The 21,631-nt window shown below is 37.8% G+C and overlaps 1 protein-coding gene across 2 annotated transcripts in view; it reads left to right on the top strand.

Annotated features, from left to right (window-relative positions):
- The first annotated feature begins 456 nt into the window (after nucleotides 1-456).
- Nucleotides 457-21,631, top strand: part of ppp2r5a (protein phosphatase 2, regulatory subunit B', alpha isoform) — a 38,517-nt gene continuing 17,342 nt past the window's right edge. For both annotated transcript variants that reach the window (XM_015045423.1, XM_015045422.1), the window contains exons 1-2: nucleotides 457-1,491; nucleotides 15,183-15,379. In XM_015045423.1, coding sequence (XP_014900909.1) covers nucleotides 1,344-1,491; nucleotides 15,183-15,379 — 345 coding nt within the window. In that variant the 5' untranslated portion in view covers nucleotides 457-1,343. The remainder of the gene's footprint in view (nucleotides 1,492-15,182; nucleotides 15,380-21,631) is intronic.

The raw sequence follows: 21,631 nt of genomic DNA, 5'->3' as shown, positions 1-21,631 counted from the left end.
GTAAAAGTGTGAAAAATTTGATATTGTGCGTGCTGAAGATTGAATTTTATCAGCATTGTAAGAAAAAAGAAAAATACTTATTAATTCAATGGCTGTCTTTAAAAGAAGCCCCCCGTTTTGTGTTCGGAGAACACAAAACGGGGATCCTGAAGGGCTTGAAAGGCCAAGGGTTCCCTTCATAACTAGTCTTAAAATACTCCATTCTTGTGTGAAGGTTGTTGTACGTTGTACATATTTTTGGGCTGGGCAGAATACTTTCTGTTGTGTAATTTTACCCGATTACTACGGCTGCCTGTCAGATCACATTCAACTGAACGTCAGCCTTTTTTTGTTTTTACATTTCACATGTAATTGACCCGCTTTCAGTGCGATGTGATTGGTTTAAAAAGTTTCAAGTTTTTAAAATACGCGCCCGTGATTGGCTGGAAGTAACGTCAATCGATGACGTCTGACCCGTCAGCGCTTCTCGAGTAGAACGCAGAGACGAAGAGCGACGGAACGCCTGGGAGCGTTTATGGCTGCCTTCTACACTCGGCATCCAGTAATTTCTTCTCGGTCTTTTTAGAGGCCGTGGAAACGAGACTGTGGCATTATATATTGCGTGGAAATAGCCTCCGACAAAGTCGCTCTTGCGCAGTCACAGCTAACCTCCAGCTGCTAAGGAAGCAGATTTCAACTTCGTCGCCCGTGGATAGTTGTTTTCAAGAGATACTCAACGGAACTACAGCTACAACCGGTGCTTGAAGAAGTCGCGGAGTTGCCGTTGAACGGAGAACTAAGTGAATTCGAAGGGACGAGGATTTTTCATAACTTTTTCCTCGCCAACATTGGAGCGTATTGTTGTAGCGCCGCATTACCATCAGTTAAATTTGGCAAGCTAGCTGGATGCGTTAGCTGCGAGCATAGCTGTGCAACTCGACTGCAGTCAGGATTGTAATCCAGGCAACTTTTAATGATAATGCCTTACCTACGTTATGCAACAGGTAGACCGTTTGCAGGCACGACAGATGAGCATAAACGGTTAGATATTTAGACGTCAATCTGTCTTTTTTAAGTGGTTAACTTTGGGGCGCGCGGCGTTTTCGTCTTAGTTTGGATTTTTTTTTGAGTGTAAAGCACTGATCCGCATCTCACAGTTGAAGCTCTTCAAAGATGCACTTTAAGGACTCCGTCTAACCGACATGTAGACATGACCATGTTGGATCACACGGAATAATACGAGCCCCTAGCTCGGACAGTTGGCTCCAGAATTTGACGCTGATGTGAGAAAGAGGGAAGCGGAGAACCTCAATCATCTGATCTACAGTAGCTCGCCTGCAACCTTCGTGAGTTTGTGCATCAAAATGTCCGCCGTCTCTGCATCCGAGAAAGTGGACGGGTTTACGAGGAAGTCTGTGAGGAAGGCGCAGAAGCAGAGAAAATCCCAGGGCTCCTCTCAGTTTCGCACTCAGATCGCTCCGATCGAGCTGTCCCCACTGCCGCAGCTCAAAGGTACGGTAAGAGGATAATGGAGGGTGTCTGTTGCTTTAAATACTATGTCCTGGCCATTGTTCTGTGTTCACTGTTGGATCTGCAGCAGACAAACACAACCTTTAAAGGAAAGCTGGTGGGTAAATACAAGTTGCTCGAGGAGGCCTTTTTCTAGGTATAAATCAACGCGTCCCCTTGTATTTGTCATGTCTTCTGCAGATACTAAAACTTGACCACTGGGTGTTTGAGAATAATTCAGAACTTTTTCCAAAAGTGCACCACATTCATGGTTTCTCTTAGCACCATGAACTCGCACGAGATATTGTGCCTTTCAAAAGTATTTATTTCCTACATATTTCATATTATGAGCCCAAAGTACAATGTATTTTATTAGGATTTCATATGCTACACCAATATGAAAATCCAATACAAGCTGTAGTTTTTATATTTCCCCTAAACATCAAATTAACCTTGAGTAATTTCATTTCAGAACATTAGTGAAGAAACTGCATCATAAAGCGCAAAAGGAAACAGACATCTTGGGTAGAAACTTGGAGAGAAGTTTAAAACGGTACGCTAACTGTTGTACATCTCCTCGAGATGGCAGGTGATGCATAGTCTCAAAATGGAAAGATTATAGAACATCTAACAACCCACTGAGACTTGGTCGTCCAGGTAAATTGACAAGTTTGGCAAAGATTGTTTCATACAAAGAAGCTGGCAAGAGGAAGTTGTAACTCGGGATGAAAAGCATTGTTGTAAAAGTATGCTATGAGAAGTCTAGCTTTGCATGTAGGGTAGACAACAGACCTTTGGAGGAAGGTAGTGTGGTCAGACATTTTGGTGTACACCTAAAAAGAAGGCTAGTGAAGAAACACTAGCCTTCCACATGACCCCAAACACATGTGGGTAAAGATTGTCCTAAAGTCTTGTTGTTGTAAATACAGCAAAAGAGAGATCAACAAAATATTGTCTCAGAATTTCTAAATAAAAATGCACACCATTTTTATTTAGAGAATTTAATTTCTTTAAAAAAAAAAAAATCAAAAACCATCTCATTTTCAATCACTTTACAATTTTGCTAAATTTGTACTGGCCTATCACGTTTTCAAACCCATGTCCAGTCTACCTTGTCCTGCATGGACTTGCAGACAAATCATAACAAGACAGACGACAAGCTCTGTTACTGCCTTGAGTGAGGAGCTTTTATTGTCAGTGTTTTATCTCAATGGTGGTAGAAACAGTTTATAGTAAAAACAACTTGGAAAGCAGAAAATGACCTATTGATTTTGCTTTTCAGGTTTATATTTTAACACTTTAGAAAAACTGAATAGTGTGTGGGGGGGGTTGGGTCATAACTGCAGAAAAAGTGGCTTTGCTTATCTTCATCCTTTCCCATATCAGGCTGATAAACGTAGGTGTTTAATCGTACTTAATGATTCACATGACTGAAAGGACAAGGGTAAATGAGTCACCTTTTACATACCATTCACCTTCTTTTTCCACCTGATCGTTTCTCCTTTAGAGATTTTTCTCTGTTAAACCCAAGAGCAGCTGTTAAAGAGCCTCAGGACAGTTTTGTGGAATGTGGCTCTTTGTAGATTTGTTTTAGTTTAATATACAGCTATGTGTCGTAGGTAAAAAATAAGCATAACGACTCACTATCTGGATGGGAGGTAATGCGCATATTTTAGCATTGAAACAAACTCCACAAGTTTGAGTCATAATTTTAAAGGTATATTAGACAAGTTGGTTCCTTGTCAGGGACATACCAGTACCGTTTTCGGTTTTAGTTCTTTTCTTTCAAAGGACTTTAACTAGACAAATCAAAGCATGTTTGCCAACCCCAACAGATGCCTGATGAGAAATCTGCCAGTTAGCCTCTTTTAGCCTGGAGCCAAAACCAATCCTGCTGAGCCTAATAATAATTTCAGTTCCAATGAACAGTGTGTGTATAATTTTCCTCAACGATTCTTCTGAAAAGCTCCCCTCAGCTCCCATTGTCTGTCAAGGAAGTGATGTAGCATATTAAAGATGATCTTGCATCAGGCAGGACTATGGTTCTGTAAATTCCTCTTGGTTTCTGCTGAAGCAAGCTGCAGCGGTTTGATGGATGGGGTGATGCTATGAGGAAGAGCAAGTCAACTAAAAACGACTTGCCTGTTCACGTAGTTGAAACAGATTTCATGCAACTTTTCTCAAGCTTAAAACAAAACATCACAAATGAGCTGATGTCGCCATTGACTCATGAAACGATGAACTAGTATGCTAAAAATGTTTACGCTATGCAGCAGGTTATAAAAGTGATGACAGATATTTAGCAGGAATTTCATACCATGTGTTTTTCCCACTCATTAAATAACACTGACATGACTGGAAAAATCATGCATCCATACATGCCACGGTTATAAAACTAGCAAATTATCCATCTATTTTTCCATTTGAAAACTCAAAGGTTATTTGTGTTTGATTTAAATTCTGCTGATTGTAGATGAATAGAACCTGAATATAACATTGTATTAATTACATATATATATATATATATAAATGCATTATATTACCAGGATTCATAAAGTGTCTGGTTAGGGTTATAGTTGTTGCTGTTCATCAATCTGTTTTTTTTTTTTTTCCTTTTGTCAACGCCCATGAAATATCACAATTAAATCAAGCAGTGATTGTCTGTTAGCAGATCAGTTTTAAATTACTTCAAGTTTTTACTGTACTTTATTTTGAGAGGATATCTCACCACATTTTTGGCTTATTGGGGTGCCAGTTTTACATTTTTATTGTAATATTTTATCCTAAAATTAAAATATATTCTTACATTATAGAAATCATGGGCCGGTAGGAAAGTCTTGTATAGCCTTACAGAAATATTCAGTTCTCTTAATCCTTCATTTGAAGAGCAACCTTTCTAAATTTAAAAACTGAACTTATTCACCATTTACTTTTAAATAGCTTAATCTCATTCAGATTTGATAGACACCTTCTGTGAGTTGCAGTCTTGAGGTTTTCCCCAAGATTATTGGATTAGTCTGGACCTTTATTTGACCTCTTGAAAACATTGTTATGCTTTAATATAAGCAATTCTAAGTGTTATTGTACTGCTGCAACATTAACTGCCATATTCCCATCAAATTTGGCCACCCATTTTGTAGTTGCTGGTAGGAAAAAAAATAAACAAAAAACACCACAATTTACTGTCGTGGTTGAGAACAGCATTAGTCTTCCACCCCACCTAAGATGTGCTCGTAGATCAAAATGTTGGATATCGGTTTCATATGACCAGATAAGAGATTTTGATTTTAAAAAAAAAAGAGAAATAAAAACCAGGCACCCTCTTTCTGTTCAAAACCTTTTGCAGTACTTTCTGTTGGTTTACTCCATGACACCCAACAAATGCATTGAAGTTTATAGTTGTAATGAAGAAAATATGGAAATGTTAGTTATGAATATATCTTGAGATGTTATGCAGCGATGCATACTGCTGTAAAAGCCACTGCAGTTAGACGGTAATCAGTCTGGATATACATGTGGTCAGTTTTGATGAGAGATGCCACTTCATGCGGCCATCTGCAAAAAGGTCTGACTCGTGTTTTAACTTTACACATGCAGCCAATCTGTTAATGTGTAAACACAGAATATAGTAGGGAAAGCCAATTTTAGAATTTTTTTTTGCATATGAATAGAGGTGCAAACTATTACTACACATAACCCAAAATGTAGCTGAACTATTTTAACCAAAGTGGGAATTATGCAGAATAATAGGCATTTACTTCTCTTTTCCACTGTGGAAAGTAACTATAGGTATTTCAGTCTTCTAATGGGCTCAGATGTCATCCATCCATCTATCTGTCCATTATATTCTGCTTAATCTGGGATCAGGTCGTGAAGGAGGCAGCAGCTTGAGCAGAGGTGCCCAGATTTTCCTCTCCACTTAGACCAGTTCCTCTGGGGGATTCCCAAGGCGTTCCACTGTTTCCCATGTCTTCCTCTGGGACTCTTCCCAGTGTGTTGTGCATCGAAAAGCTCACCAGGGAGGCATCAAGAATGATGTTGATAACCAGAACTGCTTAAAAATTGGTCTCGGTTATCAAGACGGTAGACCAGTTTAATGCATAGTTTTCTAGATTTTGTGCATTACTAAGTGCCAAAGGTGACTGCATATAACACCTGTAAGTTATATTTACCAACACGGTCTTAAAAACTCTGGAAACAAATAGCATTCTAATCTTATTGGATAAAAAAAGAAACTCTAACATAAATGTCAAATATGATAAACTGCATCCATATGTCTGTCAACTCCCCTATCTATCCATTAATCCAACCACCCATCCAATCATTCATACACTAATCTACCATTGGATTTGTCCATCAATCCATTCAGCCATCAATCACCTGTCAATATGGCCATTTGTCCACCAATCTGTCCATCAGTCATTCCTTAAAGTGAGGTCCATTGCTTGAAGTGTGGGATGTAGCGTCTAAACAATTTGTTAAACCTTTTCTGCACAGAAAAGCAGTTCTCAACAAAAGTTTCAATAATGCAGTACAAGCTCTGAGCTTGAAGTCAAATAAAACCGTCTTAAACATGCAACACGAGCAGTTTTCCTTCGCATTACCCAATTGTCAATTTAATTTTACAACTACTTCAGATGACATGAAAGGCTTAATATGATTGATTTTTGTGGTTTCCAGAGTAACGAGACCAAGATGAGACATTTCTTGAGTCATCGTTTTTAGGTGATGAAAGATAGTAGCTCGCAAAGATGCTCATCCCCTCCTGCAGTGGAGAGGCTGAAAGGCATATAGCTCCTGTTGTGAGATAGACCGTGAAAAGATGAGTCATTTAGGGACCAACATTGTTGCCATAGCAGCCTCAAGCCTTGAGAGCAAGCCAGGGACATGTTTGACTTTCCAAATACAGACCGCGTCATTTAAGGTTGATTTATCTGTCACTGGAGTAAAATTTTCAGCTGAGCCACAGTTCTAACACCAGCAAAGCTGAAGCTTATGTTTAAAGGATACAGTTGTTTTCCCTCTGCAAAGATTTTAGATTTTTCTGAATTCCTGCTTTATGGATATGCCCCTGCTTTGTTTGCCTTTCTTTGCTTTTTAAAAGATTTTTCTTGGCTGCTTATTTTCAGACCATGAAGAGCCAATGAAATATGTTTTGATGGCACCACAGAAATTATGTTGTTAGAGAAAATGAGCTCAGTGGTTCTTCCAGCTTCTGCTTAACTAACCTTAACTTGCTTACAGTTGTCAGAGCTAATCGCTTAATCACCATCCTTGCTATAACTAGATTAGCTGCCCTTGTGTTATTGGGTCCACCTCTAGACACTGATCCTAATATTTGACCACAGTCTCTTCCGTTGTCAAAACTGGAAGGCACCTTCATTAACAGTAATGAAAGTCAGGGGGTCATGTTCTTAGTCCTGCATTAGACCAAGAAATCTATTGCAACAGTTAATAATAAAACCATATTTTCTCATTGGACTATTTAAAGCCTCAATTTGGCTTTCCTACCACTAATCTTTGATTTTTCCATGCAGAGAAAATCTACCTGTCCTCTACTTCAGATATTACTGTATGTGATGAGCAACAAAAAGCAATTATTGTAGCATCTGTTGAGAAAATTGACATAATGTAAACATTCTAAATACAAAATTACAGTGTAATTGGGAGATTTCTAAGCCTCCCTTTTGTGCCAATTTGAAACATTTTGATTTATTTTTAAATTGATGCAAGTCATTTTGACATTAAAAAAATAATGAATGAAATTTTTAGTTTCAGCCTGATCACTCAAAAGGAGTAAATTTTATAAATTGCTAATCGGCATCCGTTACTGGAAAAAACATGTCCTCCCTATTGGTACATTGATTCCTGTGTGTCCCTAACATGCTGTTCCCAGCATGTGAGCAGATACCAATCAGGCCCTTTCTAGGAAACAATGGAACAGATCTTTGTTAACTAAGGGTGTGTCATATTTATGCTTCTGGCAGATTCTGTTGTTTAATAAATACTTCCTCAATTTATCATATAAATTTGTGGAGTCTGATGGCAAGTTTGGTTTGTTTGGTTTTCTTATAACAAACAGCAATGAATAGAGGTCTGTTCTTCCTATATGAAAGAATTGTAAGGTAGTAAAATCTGGTACAAAGTGAAGATGAAGTGTAGATGGTATGGAGAGGGTTATTTTTTTCCTTATAGATACAGTTTAAGTAAATTTTGCAATCATCTCTCACCAATAAATGAAATACCCTTTACTACTTCAAGATATTATGTTATTAGTGTTTTAATAATTTCATACTTGGTGCATATTTAAGTGTATCAAATGCACAATGTTTAAAAGATCTGGTAAAATAATATTTGCATTAATGTTTTTTTTTTTATTATTATTTACTTTCACAGACAAAAAACAATTTAGCCCCAAGTTAGGCACCAAGAATTGTTGCTCTGATTTGAATATAATTTGGTCCACATGCAGAGACCAGCTTTGTGTATGTAAATAACTCGAACTGCAATAAACCTACATATTGAACAGGTGCCAGAGGGCATAAGTAACAGTATTGTCAGGAAGTTGCCAGAGCATCGATCATCAGACACTGAAGGTTTAGACAACATCTCAAGCAGTTGACAGTTTAATTGTGAAGCATGGTGGTTGTGGTGTGCCGGTTTCTTGCATGTGGGGAGCGCTCTTCAGAAATGCTGCTGATTAGCATGATTTGTGTGGGTGTCATCACGTATTCACCGGTTCTAACCTTGGCTCACTGTGATCTCAGTGTTTTTGTACAACTTTCATGAAGGTTGTCATGTTGATGGGTATCCATATGTGGGTTGCTTTTTGCTGTATAGATTGTGGTTTTGCTATCTACTATTAATCTGGTACAAATCGTTTTGTCCTCATCGACTAAATCGTTGAATATTATCAGTGATTAATCATTCCTCTTAAGTATTCTGGTATTGCACAATATTTATTAAATATAGACGAAATAATATTGGAGTTGCATATACTACATAGGCTTACAGTAGACTTTGAGGGAACTATTGGAAATTATTTTCAGTCATCAGTTGTTAAATTGAATACAAAATATCCCCAAGGAAGTTATGGATTGTCACGTGGTTGATGCAAAACATCCCACAACAGATGGTTACTTTTAAAACCCAAAAAGGTTTGGTAAAGTGGAATAATACCTCTCTTAATTTTGTATGACCTCTTTATCATTTATTTTGTCGTCGACTTAAAACCTTTTCCTCCTGAACAGGTGCCATCTATTCACCTTCTTGCTGTCCTTTGTAGGCTCAAATGTAACATCAGCTGCTTTGCTGGCAAATTAAAGTGTATGTGGATGTGCTGTACATAGGATTTTTAGAGACTGACGTGAAGGCAAACAGTGACGTTTTCAAATCTATTGTTGAAGTAAGACAGAGGAATGTTGTAGGCTTCTTTTTTTGTTATTTTTCCATTCCAAACGTCTCTTGATCAGATTGTGACCTCACTTTTCACCACAGGACACGCTCAAGCTTCAGAGTCTTTTAGAGAGATGAGTAATAAAACAGCACTTGTACTTTCTGTCCAGCCGGCAAGATTGCTGCATACTGCTCAGACTGGTTTGTTTCTATTTGTCATTCACTAAGATTTTTTTATTTTATTTTTTTCCTGGGAGGCTGTTTTGGATTTTAAATTTAATAAGACTGTTGCACAAACAACCTAATAAACTGACTCTTTGTTTCTCTGATTTGAAATTGTCAAGAATAACATATTCTTAATTTTAATTTTCTATAATGAAAGCCAAGTTATTGTGAAGCTAAATCTGGTTGTTCGCATAGAACAGATTTAGAAGCAGATCTTGAATAGTGGCTTTTTTTTTCTGAAGTTTTGTAAACAAACCAATTAGCCACAGCTGACAGCTATTAGCATTCTGTTGGCAGCTGATTTTCTCACAATAGCATTCAGTTCCTTGTCCTCATCATCTGCCATAAAGAGATTACACTCTCCATGCCAAGCAGTTGGGCACTTGAATAGGGCTACCACAACTAGTCATCAAAATGTCAAACAATGATTAATTGATCAGTTATGATTAAGGTAGATTTTCCATCACAAATTTTATTTCCACTATACAATTATGTTCTTCATATAGCCTTAGTATTCTTAGTCTAACATATTTTGCATGTTTCTGTGTTTTCTAAAGTAATAAGTTGTGCTTGGATTTTTGTTGCTGATCTGAAATTTATTTTTGCTAACTTTTAATATGAAGTCTTAGCACCTACGCCATGGCCTCTGTTGTCATTATATTTCAAATTTTTCATTTGCGCCCAGCAGCTGTGATAAATTATATCTGATTGATGGATGGGTCTATCTGCAAACTTTTCAATCTAAAGAGACATTTCCTGCCCTCCGTTAAGCTAAATTAGTAGTTCAGAGTCGTAAATATTCAGCGACTTCTGAAGGGGGAGGGGGGGATGCATTTTACAACTTTTTAGTAAAAATCTGCAACAGGAAATTTGTCAATTTAGAAAAGGCTCTGGACACTCTCTGTTACCAGTACATTAAAGCCATTCCTAATCTGGAGTCATCTTATTGTTGACTGTACTGACTACAAATGTTTTTAGGTCATGCATGAATGCATGCATTCTTGTGCACACCCACGCGGTCACACTCATTCACTTAGACACACCCTTTCTATCCAGTGTAATAAGAAAAGCCAACTATGTGTGAGTAAAGTTAAATGACAGGTTAGAAGAATGTCAGGAGCCTTCATGCTGTGCTTTTTTTTTATTGCTATCTAAATGTCTCATAAAATTGGACTCTCTGCTTAAAATTAAAAAAATAAAAAATTGTAAAAGTGGAAATGACAAACTTACTGTATCTAAAATGTCAGGTCTCTGTAGGAGGTGGTATCATTTTAAAACAAGCTATTTGTTGGCAGCTTTATAAGAACATTTAGTTTGATTTAGCTCTCCGTTAATATTGCCTTTTGACATTTTCACTATGTACTTTTCTCTCGTACTGCTCCAGTTACGCTTGATGCTGCCTTTTCATTACAATGTTTTGCCAGCATATTTTCAATGCGCAGGCTAAACAAATGTGGAGTCGCTAAATCAAACAAGTGGCTGCAGAATCCTACCTAACCAGTCCAACAGCTGCAGGATGACCTCCCCCCACCCCCCGCCTGTCACAGTCCATACATTGTAAAAGACTTAACAATAGCATATTTTAATTGTTCTGAGCTTTCGGTGTTCTGAATGAGAGGCAGGGACGCAATCAAAACAGGCGAAGTAATTACTGTTCTTGTTAAAGAGAACTAGCAGAGCTGCAAACTCCCAAGTTCTTATGGTCAGCTCACCAACACCTTTCTTAAGGATGTTGTATGGTGCCGTGTGTAAAATGTAAGAATTGCAAATGAACTTTTTTCACTTAACCAATTTTCTATGCAAGATGGTCGCACTGGATTTATAGTAATATAATTTACATTTTTCCAACTTAGTCTATTTTCTCAATTGTTTTATGACATGGCACAAAAAATGTAAAAGATCACTTCTTTTTAGTGTTTCCCAAATTCTTAGGAAACACTCCTGTATCACAAGCAGGCAGATAAAAACGTAAAACACTTTTCAGATTTCATGGTGCATATTGAGTGTTTAGGGTCTGCATGAATCCAAAAGCGGATAAAGATCATAAACTTGACTTTACCAGTAAAACTACTATAATCGAATATTAAAAGACTATATTTTTAGTTGTACAAAAAGCATCCGTTGAAAACAAAAGTATTTTTAACCTGAATACTTACTTTTTCCACAGTTTGTCTTGTAATTTGCTTTAAAATCTCCATGAATAAACATTATAATTGGGTTTGAGTTTGCCCTTTGCTATAGTTTAAGGTGGAAGAGCTCTACTTGTTGGTGGCACAGCAAATGTTGGAACAATGAGGTGGGAGATGCCAGAATGGAAAGTGATTGAGTAGCCACTGTGATCTTTTGTTGTTTTTCTGTTACAAACGTGCATGAAGGAAAGGGAAAACAATTATGATGAGACTAAAAGCAAACAGTGTTTCATTTTAGGTTCGGCCACACTGCTTCCTGTTATCCTCTCAGCCTTAATCTTTTAATCAACAGTTTCCTTCTACTCATTCATTTTCTGGAAGATTAAATAACCTCCCACCCCCTCACACACACGCACCCCTAGTTTCTCTTTTGTATGGTACTGTGGCTCACTTTACAGCAAGCTCCATCTCAGTGGAGGTTTCTTGTCTATTACAATAAGAAAATGAGATATGTTCAATACAATAAGACATGTTACTCGAAGGGAAGACGTCTTCTCCTGAAGGTTATTACACTTTCTAAACCCGTCATTTAAGAGCAGCCATCATTGCGTTTTCTTCTGTACAATTTTTTCCACAACTACTGCCATTTCATCACATGAAGTTTGATTTTTGTCCAAACTTGTAGAATTAAGCTGATTCTCATTACTTGAACATTAACTTCAGCTTTAATTGTAATGTCTTTTCTCTATTCTCTGTGCAGTGCTGTGGTTATATGACTGAGCTCACATTTCCTGTTTAGTCACTGAATCTTTCTTTGTTGCAAAGTGTATGTTTCTGAGTAAGTCATCTTGAGGTTTTTTTATTTCCAGGATATAAAATATTTTTCCACTGCTCTAGTTGCTACTTCATCGTGAGATATTTCAGGTTTGCAGATTATTATTACTTCTAACTAAGCAGTCACATTATTATAAGGTTGTAAGCATGTGTAGTGTAGCTGTCAAAATGTGACTTCCTGCACAGTAATAGAATTTAACTTACCTAAAAACAAATCTGTTTTAATAAGACAAATCAATGTGATGTTAAAATGTCCTCATCAAACTAGACATTTGACTAGTGTAAAATGGCATTAGATTGCATTGGTAATTGCATGGTTGTAATTATTTTGTGTGTCTGCAGTTTGGGGGCGTCCTATTGTAGTTGCATGTTTAAATTGTAGGGTAAAAAACTAAAATCTGTAAAGCCAAGCTTTTTGCTCTGAGGTCATTTGTAATTTCTTCCCAGTAGATGTATTTGTCATCTGAAGGCACATTAGTCATCAAGAGACCAAAGATCAGTTTTTAATGAGCAACAAATCTAAGGTTAACTAGCAATTTAAAAGAGGTTAGGCTTGGGTTTTGTTTTTCTTTTTTTTTTTTTTTTTTTTTACCTTGAGCTACTTCCTCTTTTATGTCCTAGTGTAGTTATGACGCAGCATGTTCCAGCATCTAGATGAGACCAATCGGTGTTGCCTGAAGCTCTGCATAACGGTTTCTATGAGAAGATTTATTTATCCTCCACTCCAAAGCTTGTATCCACACCAGTTTCTGGCACCGTTCTTAAGTTGATTAATTTGTCTGGTCTCTAAAATGCCTTCATGTTCTTTGTTCTTGTTTTAAGCTTCTTGAGTCTGGTGGAAATATTTTCCTTTTTGCTTAAGCACCCTGAGGAATTTGTGTACTAATGCATCTCTATGTGAAAGACAAAAATAGCTTCACTTTGGGGAAGGCATCTACATGTCAGAGAGTATCTAAAAGGCCCGCCTCTTTTCTTCCCCTCTAGGGCATAAAGACAATTCCCTGCAAAGAAGCACAACATTTGTCTCTTAATATACTTGAGGGAGGGATGGAGGTTAGAAGAAACATTTTAGAATATTTGGTACTTACTTTCATGGCCATAATAGATGATAAAAATATTTTTTAATTAGATGCAAAATTAGCAAAAACAAAAAAAATAAAGTAAAAACATGATTTTTGGACTGTTCTGAAGTTGTTTCTGTTTATTCATCCAATAACCTGCAGAGACCACGGTCTCTGTCCATGTAATTTAAAAACAAAACAGAAACTTTGACAAAAGCTGTGAAGAGACCATTTGATCTTTTTATCCTATTATTTCAATATATGCCAATTGTCTGATTTTATTTTTTTTGTTGTTGTTGTTGTGCTTTATCTGTGCCTACCTGTTCTGCTGCCATACAACAGTCAGTCAAACCCACAACAGTTCATTTCTTTGAATGGTTGAACTGTTCCTTTGGTGCTCCCACACTGTTGTGATCCTCTAACTCTTGTAAACAGTCAAGAAAACCTCAAGATTTAACTCTTTCCCAAAGAACTGGCACATGTCTGCTGCAGAAATATGAGCCATCATTGTGTCATGTTAGCATGGCTGTGGGGGCGTCATGGCTCTTTCATCCTTCCTGTTCTAGTGTGGTATTCAGTCTGCCCTTTCACTCTGGGATCCATTGAGATGTGATACTTTGGAAAATTGGCATTAAAGCAGAGCACTGCACGCTAACAAGTCAGTTTGGTACAGTTACACTCACACATTGAGGTTACTCCCAGCAACAGCCACTGTCTGACCTCGAGGGTTCAGTTGCGTAAGCACTTTGTCAGCTGTCAACACCGCTGGAACATTCTTGCTATGTGTGAAATTATTCTGGGTTTGTCGGCCATGTCTGACTGAGATCTTCCTGTTCTTCATCGTTTTATTGGGCGATAACTCTTCAGTTGCATAATATTGCTCAATAAAAAGCTCAGTACCGTGACTTTGGAACTTGGCATTTAAACGTAGTTATGATGGCTGAAAGAGTTGATTTGTGCATGCTCAAAGGAAAGTTTTAAAATGGCAATAGTGTTTTTTAGATATTTTTGTAATTGTTTTTCCAAGTCTGGACAAGGATGAGAGAAATAAACATTTTGTTGGGGAAACATTTTTGTTTTTCTCACATTTTAAAAAGAGTAGAAGTCTAAAAATATAGTTGTTTTCACCACTGTTTAGAATCGGTTGACATGGTGTGTATCTTTTAATTTGGAACATTATACCTCAATCAGTTTTTTGGTTTTCGACTTTGAAACTGAATGGGTCAAATTCAGACAGTTTCTTTACCTTTTAATCTTGAGGAAACCTAAAATAGAGGTTTCACCTCCAGATGGTGTTCACATTGTCTGTACTGTCACAGTGGATGCACCAGTAGTTGCTTGGCTGGTTACCATGACTTGTCGGATAGAAATGTCTGCATCATTCAAAAATCAGCCGATCAGACCTTTTCAAACATAAGAAGCAGCACAGAAAATTGCAATCAGTAACACAGTCACCATAGGTTTTTCAGGGAAAGGCAACTTGCCCCCTTTCAACACATGAACACGCAGGAGTTGAGATTTCATCATTAATTTTAATGAAGACTTTTACTCCTCTGCCATCAGCTGTGGTGGATGGCTGTATATTTTATCAGAACCTTCAGGGTGTCTGGTTGTTGTAAATCAAACCGACTGTGTGGCTTCTCTGCAACAATCTGCAGCATCACAGTGCAGATTCACACAGTTTATAGATTAGCTCAGGTTAAAGTTGACAGACAGGCTTAATGGCCCTGGATGCTCTCACCACTTGATCCTTTAAAGGCTCTGCAGTCGCAGCCAAGAACGACTGGACGGTTATAATGTGGCATGCATTTCTTCTGTTGTCTCTCTTGATCATGTCACTTTGTGAGACGAGTATGATGCAATAAAGCAGATAATTGAAGGCTGACTGCACGTGTTTCATTTTAAATTTTTAGCGTTTAACAATCGATATCATATCTATGTTTTTGTCACAACTGCTTTTGTTTGTATTTTTTTATAATGTAATTGGTGATGGCTCTTTTTATTTTTATTTTTTTGTAATAAATGATTGTATTTTATCATTTTGTTCCAGATGCCCCCTCCACAGACCAGCAGGAACTGTTCTGTCAGAAACTCCAGCAGTGTTGCACGCTTTTCGACTTCCTGGACTCTGTGGGGGACCTGAAGAGCAAGGAGGTGAAGAGGGCCGCGCTGAACGAATTGGTGGACTATCTTTCCACCAACAGAGGTGTGCTGGTTGAGAATGCATACCCAGAGATCACAAACATGGTGAGGATGGACATCTGTGTTTAAGCTGTTTTTTTTTTTTGTTTGTTTGTTTTTTTTTTTGTTTTTTTAAATTTAGGTGTTAAGTTGACAACTTAATAAATTACCTACTATTACATTACCAGTGTTGATTATTTAACAGGCTAGAATGCTGTTCTGTGGGTGTCGGTAACTCCCTCTGTGCTTGAGCAGGATTATAGAAGCAGAGGCTGATCTTGTGTCTAGACAGAGTATGTGGTCTCAGCTTTACAGCAGGGACATGTTAGCAGCCTTGGGCTAAAACCCTGAACCATACTGCTTCCATTCCCAGCACAAAGGCCACTTTGTCCACTGTGGATTAGTTTGAATCTCTTATCGTCTCACATCGCCTTTTTTCATCTCTCATGCACTGCCATGGATCATATCTGAAAAGTTTCTTAAAATAGGTTAGATATTTACATTTACCAGTAGATTGCTATTAGGTTTTCCATCCAGTATCAACTAACTTTATTAAAAATGGGACATTTCTAAGTCAGAAGTGATCAAGTGAGAATTTTAATTTAGTTTTTCCCGCAGATCGTCAATCATATGCACCATCAAAATCTGCTGCATGCAGCACAACGCTGTAAACATTTGGGTCTAGCCATTAGCATATTGATTGTGCAGGAGTCGTGTTACACAATGCAATGTTCGACAACTCTTCCAGAACCCTTTGAAGTACCTTTGACCGAGGCAGTGTAGGTACGTGTTGGTAACCGGTGCCCTGTGCGTTGCCTGATGTTCCTCCCACGGTGCAATAATGACTCATGTGTGCAGCATTTAGGAGACAACAGCCAGTGCTGCAGTGATTCACTCCACATCGGAGATTATAATGATGGATGCAGCTGAGTGTAGCCTCAGCTGAGTTAAGGAGTCTTTAGATTACTGAAGGATTGTAGGCAGTAATTCATGTCATGCTGTTGATTTGGGATTCTGTCATTATGCACTTTCAAAAGTTTTGTGTGGAAACCCTTTGGAGTACGTGATGGCGTACTCACAGCAAACACCAAACTAATAATGACCTCTTGATTAGATGTTGTTTTTTAAGTTCCTTATGCTGAAATCTTTTATTCCATAAATAAGAATAGTATTGATTTGATGACTAAAAATGCCAGTTAATATAAATCTTGTTGCAGAATTGAGTTAACACAAGATAAACCAGTGTGTTGTAGCTCTTTTAGATGAAGTGCTGCCTTTTCTCACCACCCTTTTAAAACAAACTCTGATACGAGTTTTTTTTTTTTTTTTAAATCCAAAAACTAGATCACAGAGATAATTGTGGGAGGCCGCTGCTGCTGATGATGAAAGCATTCAGTACCTCTTGAACTTATCACATTTTGTTTCACGACAGCCAAAAAGTTTTATGCATTTAATTAGGATGTTATGTGATAGACCAACTACCTCTCTGTCAAGAACTCCTAAAAACCGCTGTAAACGGCTTGATGGAGGAGCATTGTTGTGATGCTGAAGGCGGCATGTCGGAAAAACAGTTGGAGCTTCTTAAAGAGACGGTAACCCAATTCCAAGGAGTAAAATTACAAAGTCAAATTTCTTTTGTCATGTTTGATATATACAACACTTTTATAATAAAGGAACAGTTGTTTTATTGTGCACAAAGTGCCTGAAAAAACGCAGCACCCTGTCCCTTGAGATAAAATACATGGCAACCTTGTGACTTGAGAGGTTGCCATGGATGAACTCTATTTAACTATTAAGTGGAGTCTACCGGTGTGTAATTTGATCTCTGTACAAATACAGCAGTTCTGTGAAAGTCTCAGTGGTTTGTTGAAGACTGGGTGGTGGAAAAAAAAATAGCATCACGAAGACAGTAGATGGGGGAATAAAATAAGGCAGTGTTAGCCGCGGATTGCACCCTACTCAAGGGGATGTTGGGATGAAGCTTTGGAAGTTATCAAAACCAATGCACAAAACAAACTTAAAAAGCCAGACATTGAGAGCAGACAAGCAGACAACATGCTTTGGTAATTCTGGAGGAGATGCAGAGATGCACAACTCGGGTGAAATAATATGTTGTCAGGGTTGCTGTTAAACACATACTCTGTAAATGTGGCTTTCCTCCTTGACTTTAATGTCAAGGACACAACTGTAGTTGGAAGAAAGCCTTAAGGGAGAAGCATCATTTAGGGGTTGTTAAAATCCATGTAGAGGAGACCACACATCGTGGAAGAATAGGCAAACATGTCGGTCTCTAAACATGCAAAAGTGGTAGAAAGATTTAGAAAGACCATATAGTGAAAGGGGATTCTATAAAATACTGATTTTTCAAATATTGTAACAAAATGTGATAAGATTTAACACTTATTGAATGGATTGTATAAAATTATTACATTTTATTATGGTTTGTTTCATAATGATCTGATTTTCAACTTGTCAGATATAAGGCAACAAATATTCTGCAACCTGAAAGGCTGAATAAAGCTGATTAAGTAAAATCCATATTTATTCCAAATTGTCTGTACAGACGGGTACAGATTTTTATTTATTTATTTTATTTATTTATTTATTTATTTTTTGCAGTTGTAGTGTAAATGCACAACTCGACATGCTTACGGTCTTTGTTGGTGGTGTAATTCCTTTGTGCTGCGGATGAAAGAAAAACGTGAAACTGACTCAGAATCACGTACCTGTGATGCACTCTGCCTCTGAATGAGCTGCAACTAATGGCAGCCACCATGTCAGGAAGCTGGCTTGTTGATGGCTCTCATTGATGCTCTGTGCTTGGCCTCACATGACAATGAAGAGATAATTGCTTTAAGTGCTGCCCAATATTCTGCTGCGGAGAGAATCCTGAGGTTGTCAGGAGTGCAAACAGCAAGGTTTCTCATTCATGTCGAAGGCAGCTTTACTTATTTGCCAGCTCGACTGTATAATCAGGCATAAGACAGAATCCTTTTGTCATATTTTCTTCCTTTCTGCTGCAGGCGAGCTCGATACTTGCTCTCTGTTGTACCTTCCTCTCTTGGTTTCTTGCACGGCCAGTTGCTAGGTGTTGGTTGTTATCACCCATAGGCAGACAAAGCTTCATCGCCCCATCCTTGGTGAACCTACTCGAGTTTTATCCGCAGCTCTGACACTTAAGAACAGCCTGTTCTGAATCCTCCTACATAACTTTCACGCATAAATAACCGTTTCCTTTTTACCCTCTTGAAAATATCTCGCACGCCTCCCATGTTTGCCGTTCTCCCACACTGTTTTCTCTTGTTTTGTCCAACTGTAGTTATTTTTCAATATTGCAGAGGGGTGGGGAAGGGACTAATAAATGAAGCAGTGCTTTGTTAAAATATTCACACTCCTGGAACCTTCTCGCTGTTTTTCACCTTACATCCACAAGGTACATTTTCTATAATGGACTAACACAAAGTAGCATTTAATTCTAAAGTAGAGCAAAAGGGACACATAATTTTCAATTTAAAAACACAAATTTAAAAAGTGACATATGTATTAAGACTGCTTAAATCTATTTTATGATGAGTTGTGTAATAAAGGGACTGCACCTGTGTGCCTTTTAGAGGATGCTGAAAACGCACAAAGAAAGGTACTCTTATAACATCATGTCAACGTTAAACTTTTTACTTGTAGGTAACAAACTCTGCACATGACCTTAAACACACCATCAACTCTGTTGTGGTGGTGGCGGCATCATGCTGTGGGTGTTCCTTTCTTTGATGTTGTTCAGAGTTGATGGGGTTAAATAAAGGGAACTGGTGAAAGAAAAACCAGGGGCTACACATGGTATAGAGTCAGTTCTTTGCTTTGAAAATGGTTCACAACATGGTAAATCAATAGGAAAAAAAAATAGAGTGGGACATTTTTCTCATTTGGGGAGCCATATAACTTTACAAGTTTCTGAAAAAATGTATCCAGTTTGTCAAATAAATGCTGAAATTTCTATGATGCTCTTAAATTTAAATCCTACTTTTAAATGTAGTTTTGAAGTTAAATGATTGCCTGGATTGTGACTGCGCATGCAGCAAGAGGCTTGTTCATAGAAAACCGAGCTTACTGATATTATTTCATTGGGGATTCAGCACAAATGTTCAACCCATGAATATTCACACATTTTTCTATCGGCACCTTTACAGTGAATGGTATTTTTGATCAAAAGTAAAAGTAAATTTGTGACTTTCATGTCTTGTTTTCTTACTCATTTCCTAGATTTCTTTTACTTTTCCAACTAACTGACTAATTAATGAATGAATCATAATGACCGTTCTTGTTCATTACATTGTCTTAATTGGCACATTTAACGGTGTGGTGCACAGACAAAGGTAAACTTTAATGACTCCCAGACAATGTTTATTGAAACTTGTCGGTGACATCGCATCTGAACATTTATTCTGCCCCACAAAGGAGCCGTTAAAGTGATTTTATGTCGAGGATTTTAAGAATGAATGAGATGCTTGATGTTACCAGATGGGGTTTTCATTTACCCAGAAACAGCTGCTCTGCTCAGACTTTTCCAAAGTAAAGGGAAGCCAGGAACTAATGTAATAACATCTTGGTGTCTTTGCCATGAGGGAGCCAAGAGTCTAATACGTCCTTGAGAAGGGTGGACTACAGCTGAACGAAATTAAGCCTCCCACTATTCCTTTGAGATAATCAAACCTGGATTATCTGAATGTCAAAGTAATTTAGGCATTCTTCCTGAGTTTAGATTCTTCCAGCAGAGCAGTTTGTAATGTCACAATGCCCCCCCCCAAGTTCAATTAAAGCTGCAGCGAGTGAACAACAATCCAGTCTTTTTATTTCAGATTCTTGAATAATCCAGGTCATAAATGAGGTGCGTGTTGGGAGTGTGATATTGAAATCGGTCTGTGTTCATTGTCACGTTGCTAAGAAACCAGAGTGCTCACGAACAGATGTTGGACATGGCAGACCTTCCCTCTTCTATTCACACCGTTCCTTTAAGCCAGAACTAAAGGGTCGCTGTCGTGGGTCTGTGTTCTGAATAGCCATCGAAGGAGGTGACTAAAGCAGAAACGCTGCATCAGTTAAAATCGTTGTGCTGACACAGACACCCACCTGATAAAAAGTGTTGCATGTAAAAATATTCACACCATTTCAACTTTTATACACATAAAGACCTCTTTGATGTTTGCCACGAGCCATGAAGGGCATCTGCTCTGGTCAGATGAAGGAAGAATTTAACTTTTGGGTTACTTTCAAAACAACCTTGTGGCAAAAAGCTAACGTGACGCTTCACACTGAAAGCATCATCGCCACGATTAAACATAGTGGTGGCAGCATTATGCTGTGGGGATGCATTGAGGCTTCTCTTCCCCCTCCTTGTCAAAATTATCAGCAGCTTTTCCAGTAAAATGCATTACCTTGTAGCTGGGCTATATTCGGATTAGCATGTTGTGAAGGAGTTTTTTTTTTTTTTTTTTTTTTTTTTGGAGACATAATTGTCTTAACATTGGTGAAGTGTTTTTGCTAATATGGCAGATAAACTGTTAAATAAGACCCATATCACTTTGCAAAAAGAAGCATGCATATTAAGGACTTAAGTCATGTATTAGTAGGATGTTTTCCCAATTCCTGATTTATCACAAGTCATTCATGTCTGATTACAAATTTCAATCAGTCCAACAGCCGTGTGGATTTTATTAGTTGGCTGTTATTGGGCCATCAGTAAATGTTTTTAACTTTTCCCTCTGTGATGTTGCTGCCAGCTGCTTCAGAAATTACTCAAATGAAAAGGTTTTTCTTGATTTTCCATTTGTTTTTCAGTTTTGTTGAGGTTTACAACTCCTTTGCCTGCCTTCCTCTCCCATTAGTGTCAGCTGGATTTTCCAGCTGCCAATACTTAATTTGATGTTGTCTCGATCACTTCAGCGCGAGTTTGTCCATCCAATCACATAATACTGGCTTTTCTAGCTCCCCGCTGCTTGTGTGTGTGTTTATCACTCTCAAATTTACCCTCGCTAAAAATAACAATACGGGGGATAGAGGTGGCAGCGACCTGATTGTCTTCATTGCAGAATTTTATTAAGAGGTTGTGGCGGATGCAGAATTGGTAATGGTCTGTCAGTTGCCCTTCTGTTTCAGTAACAACATTAATTATTTTGCTATAATCAGAAGGTGGCTCAGGCTGCTTAGTGACTTTTCACCAACATTATTCTGTATATTTTACTGGGATAGTGTGATTTCAAAGTAGAAGGAAAATATAGATGGTGTTTTTTTTTTTTTTTTTTTTTTTTTTTTTTTTTTTTTTTT

The sequence above is a fragment of the Poecilia latipinna genome, unplaced genomic scaffold (assembly GCF_001443285.1).
Source record: "Poecilia latipinna isolate Pla-1442-1.1 unplaced genomic scaffold, P_latipinna-1.0 Scaffold725, whole genome shotgun sequence".
Classification (NCBI taxonomy): Eukaryota; Metazoa; Chordata; class Actinopteri; order Cyprinodontiformes; family Poeciliidae; genus Poecilia; species Poecilia latipinna.
This window is presented reverse-complemented; position numbering and strand designations above follow the sequence as displayed.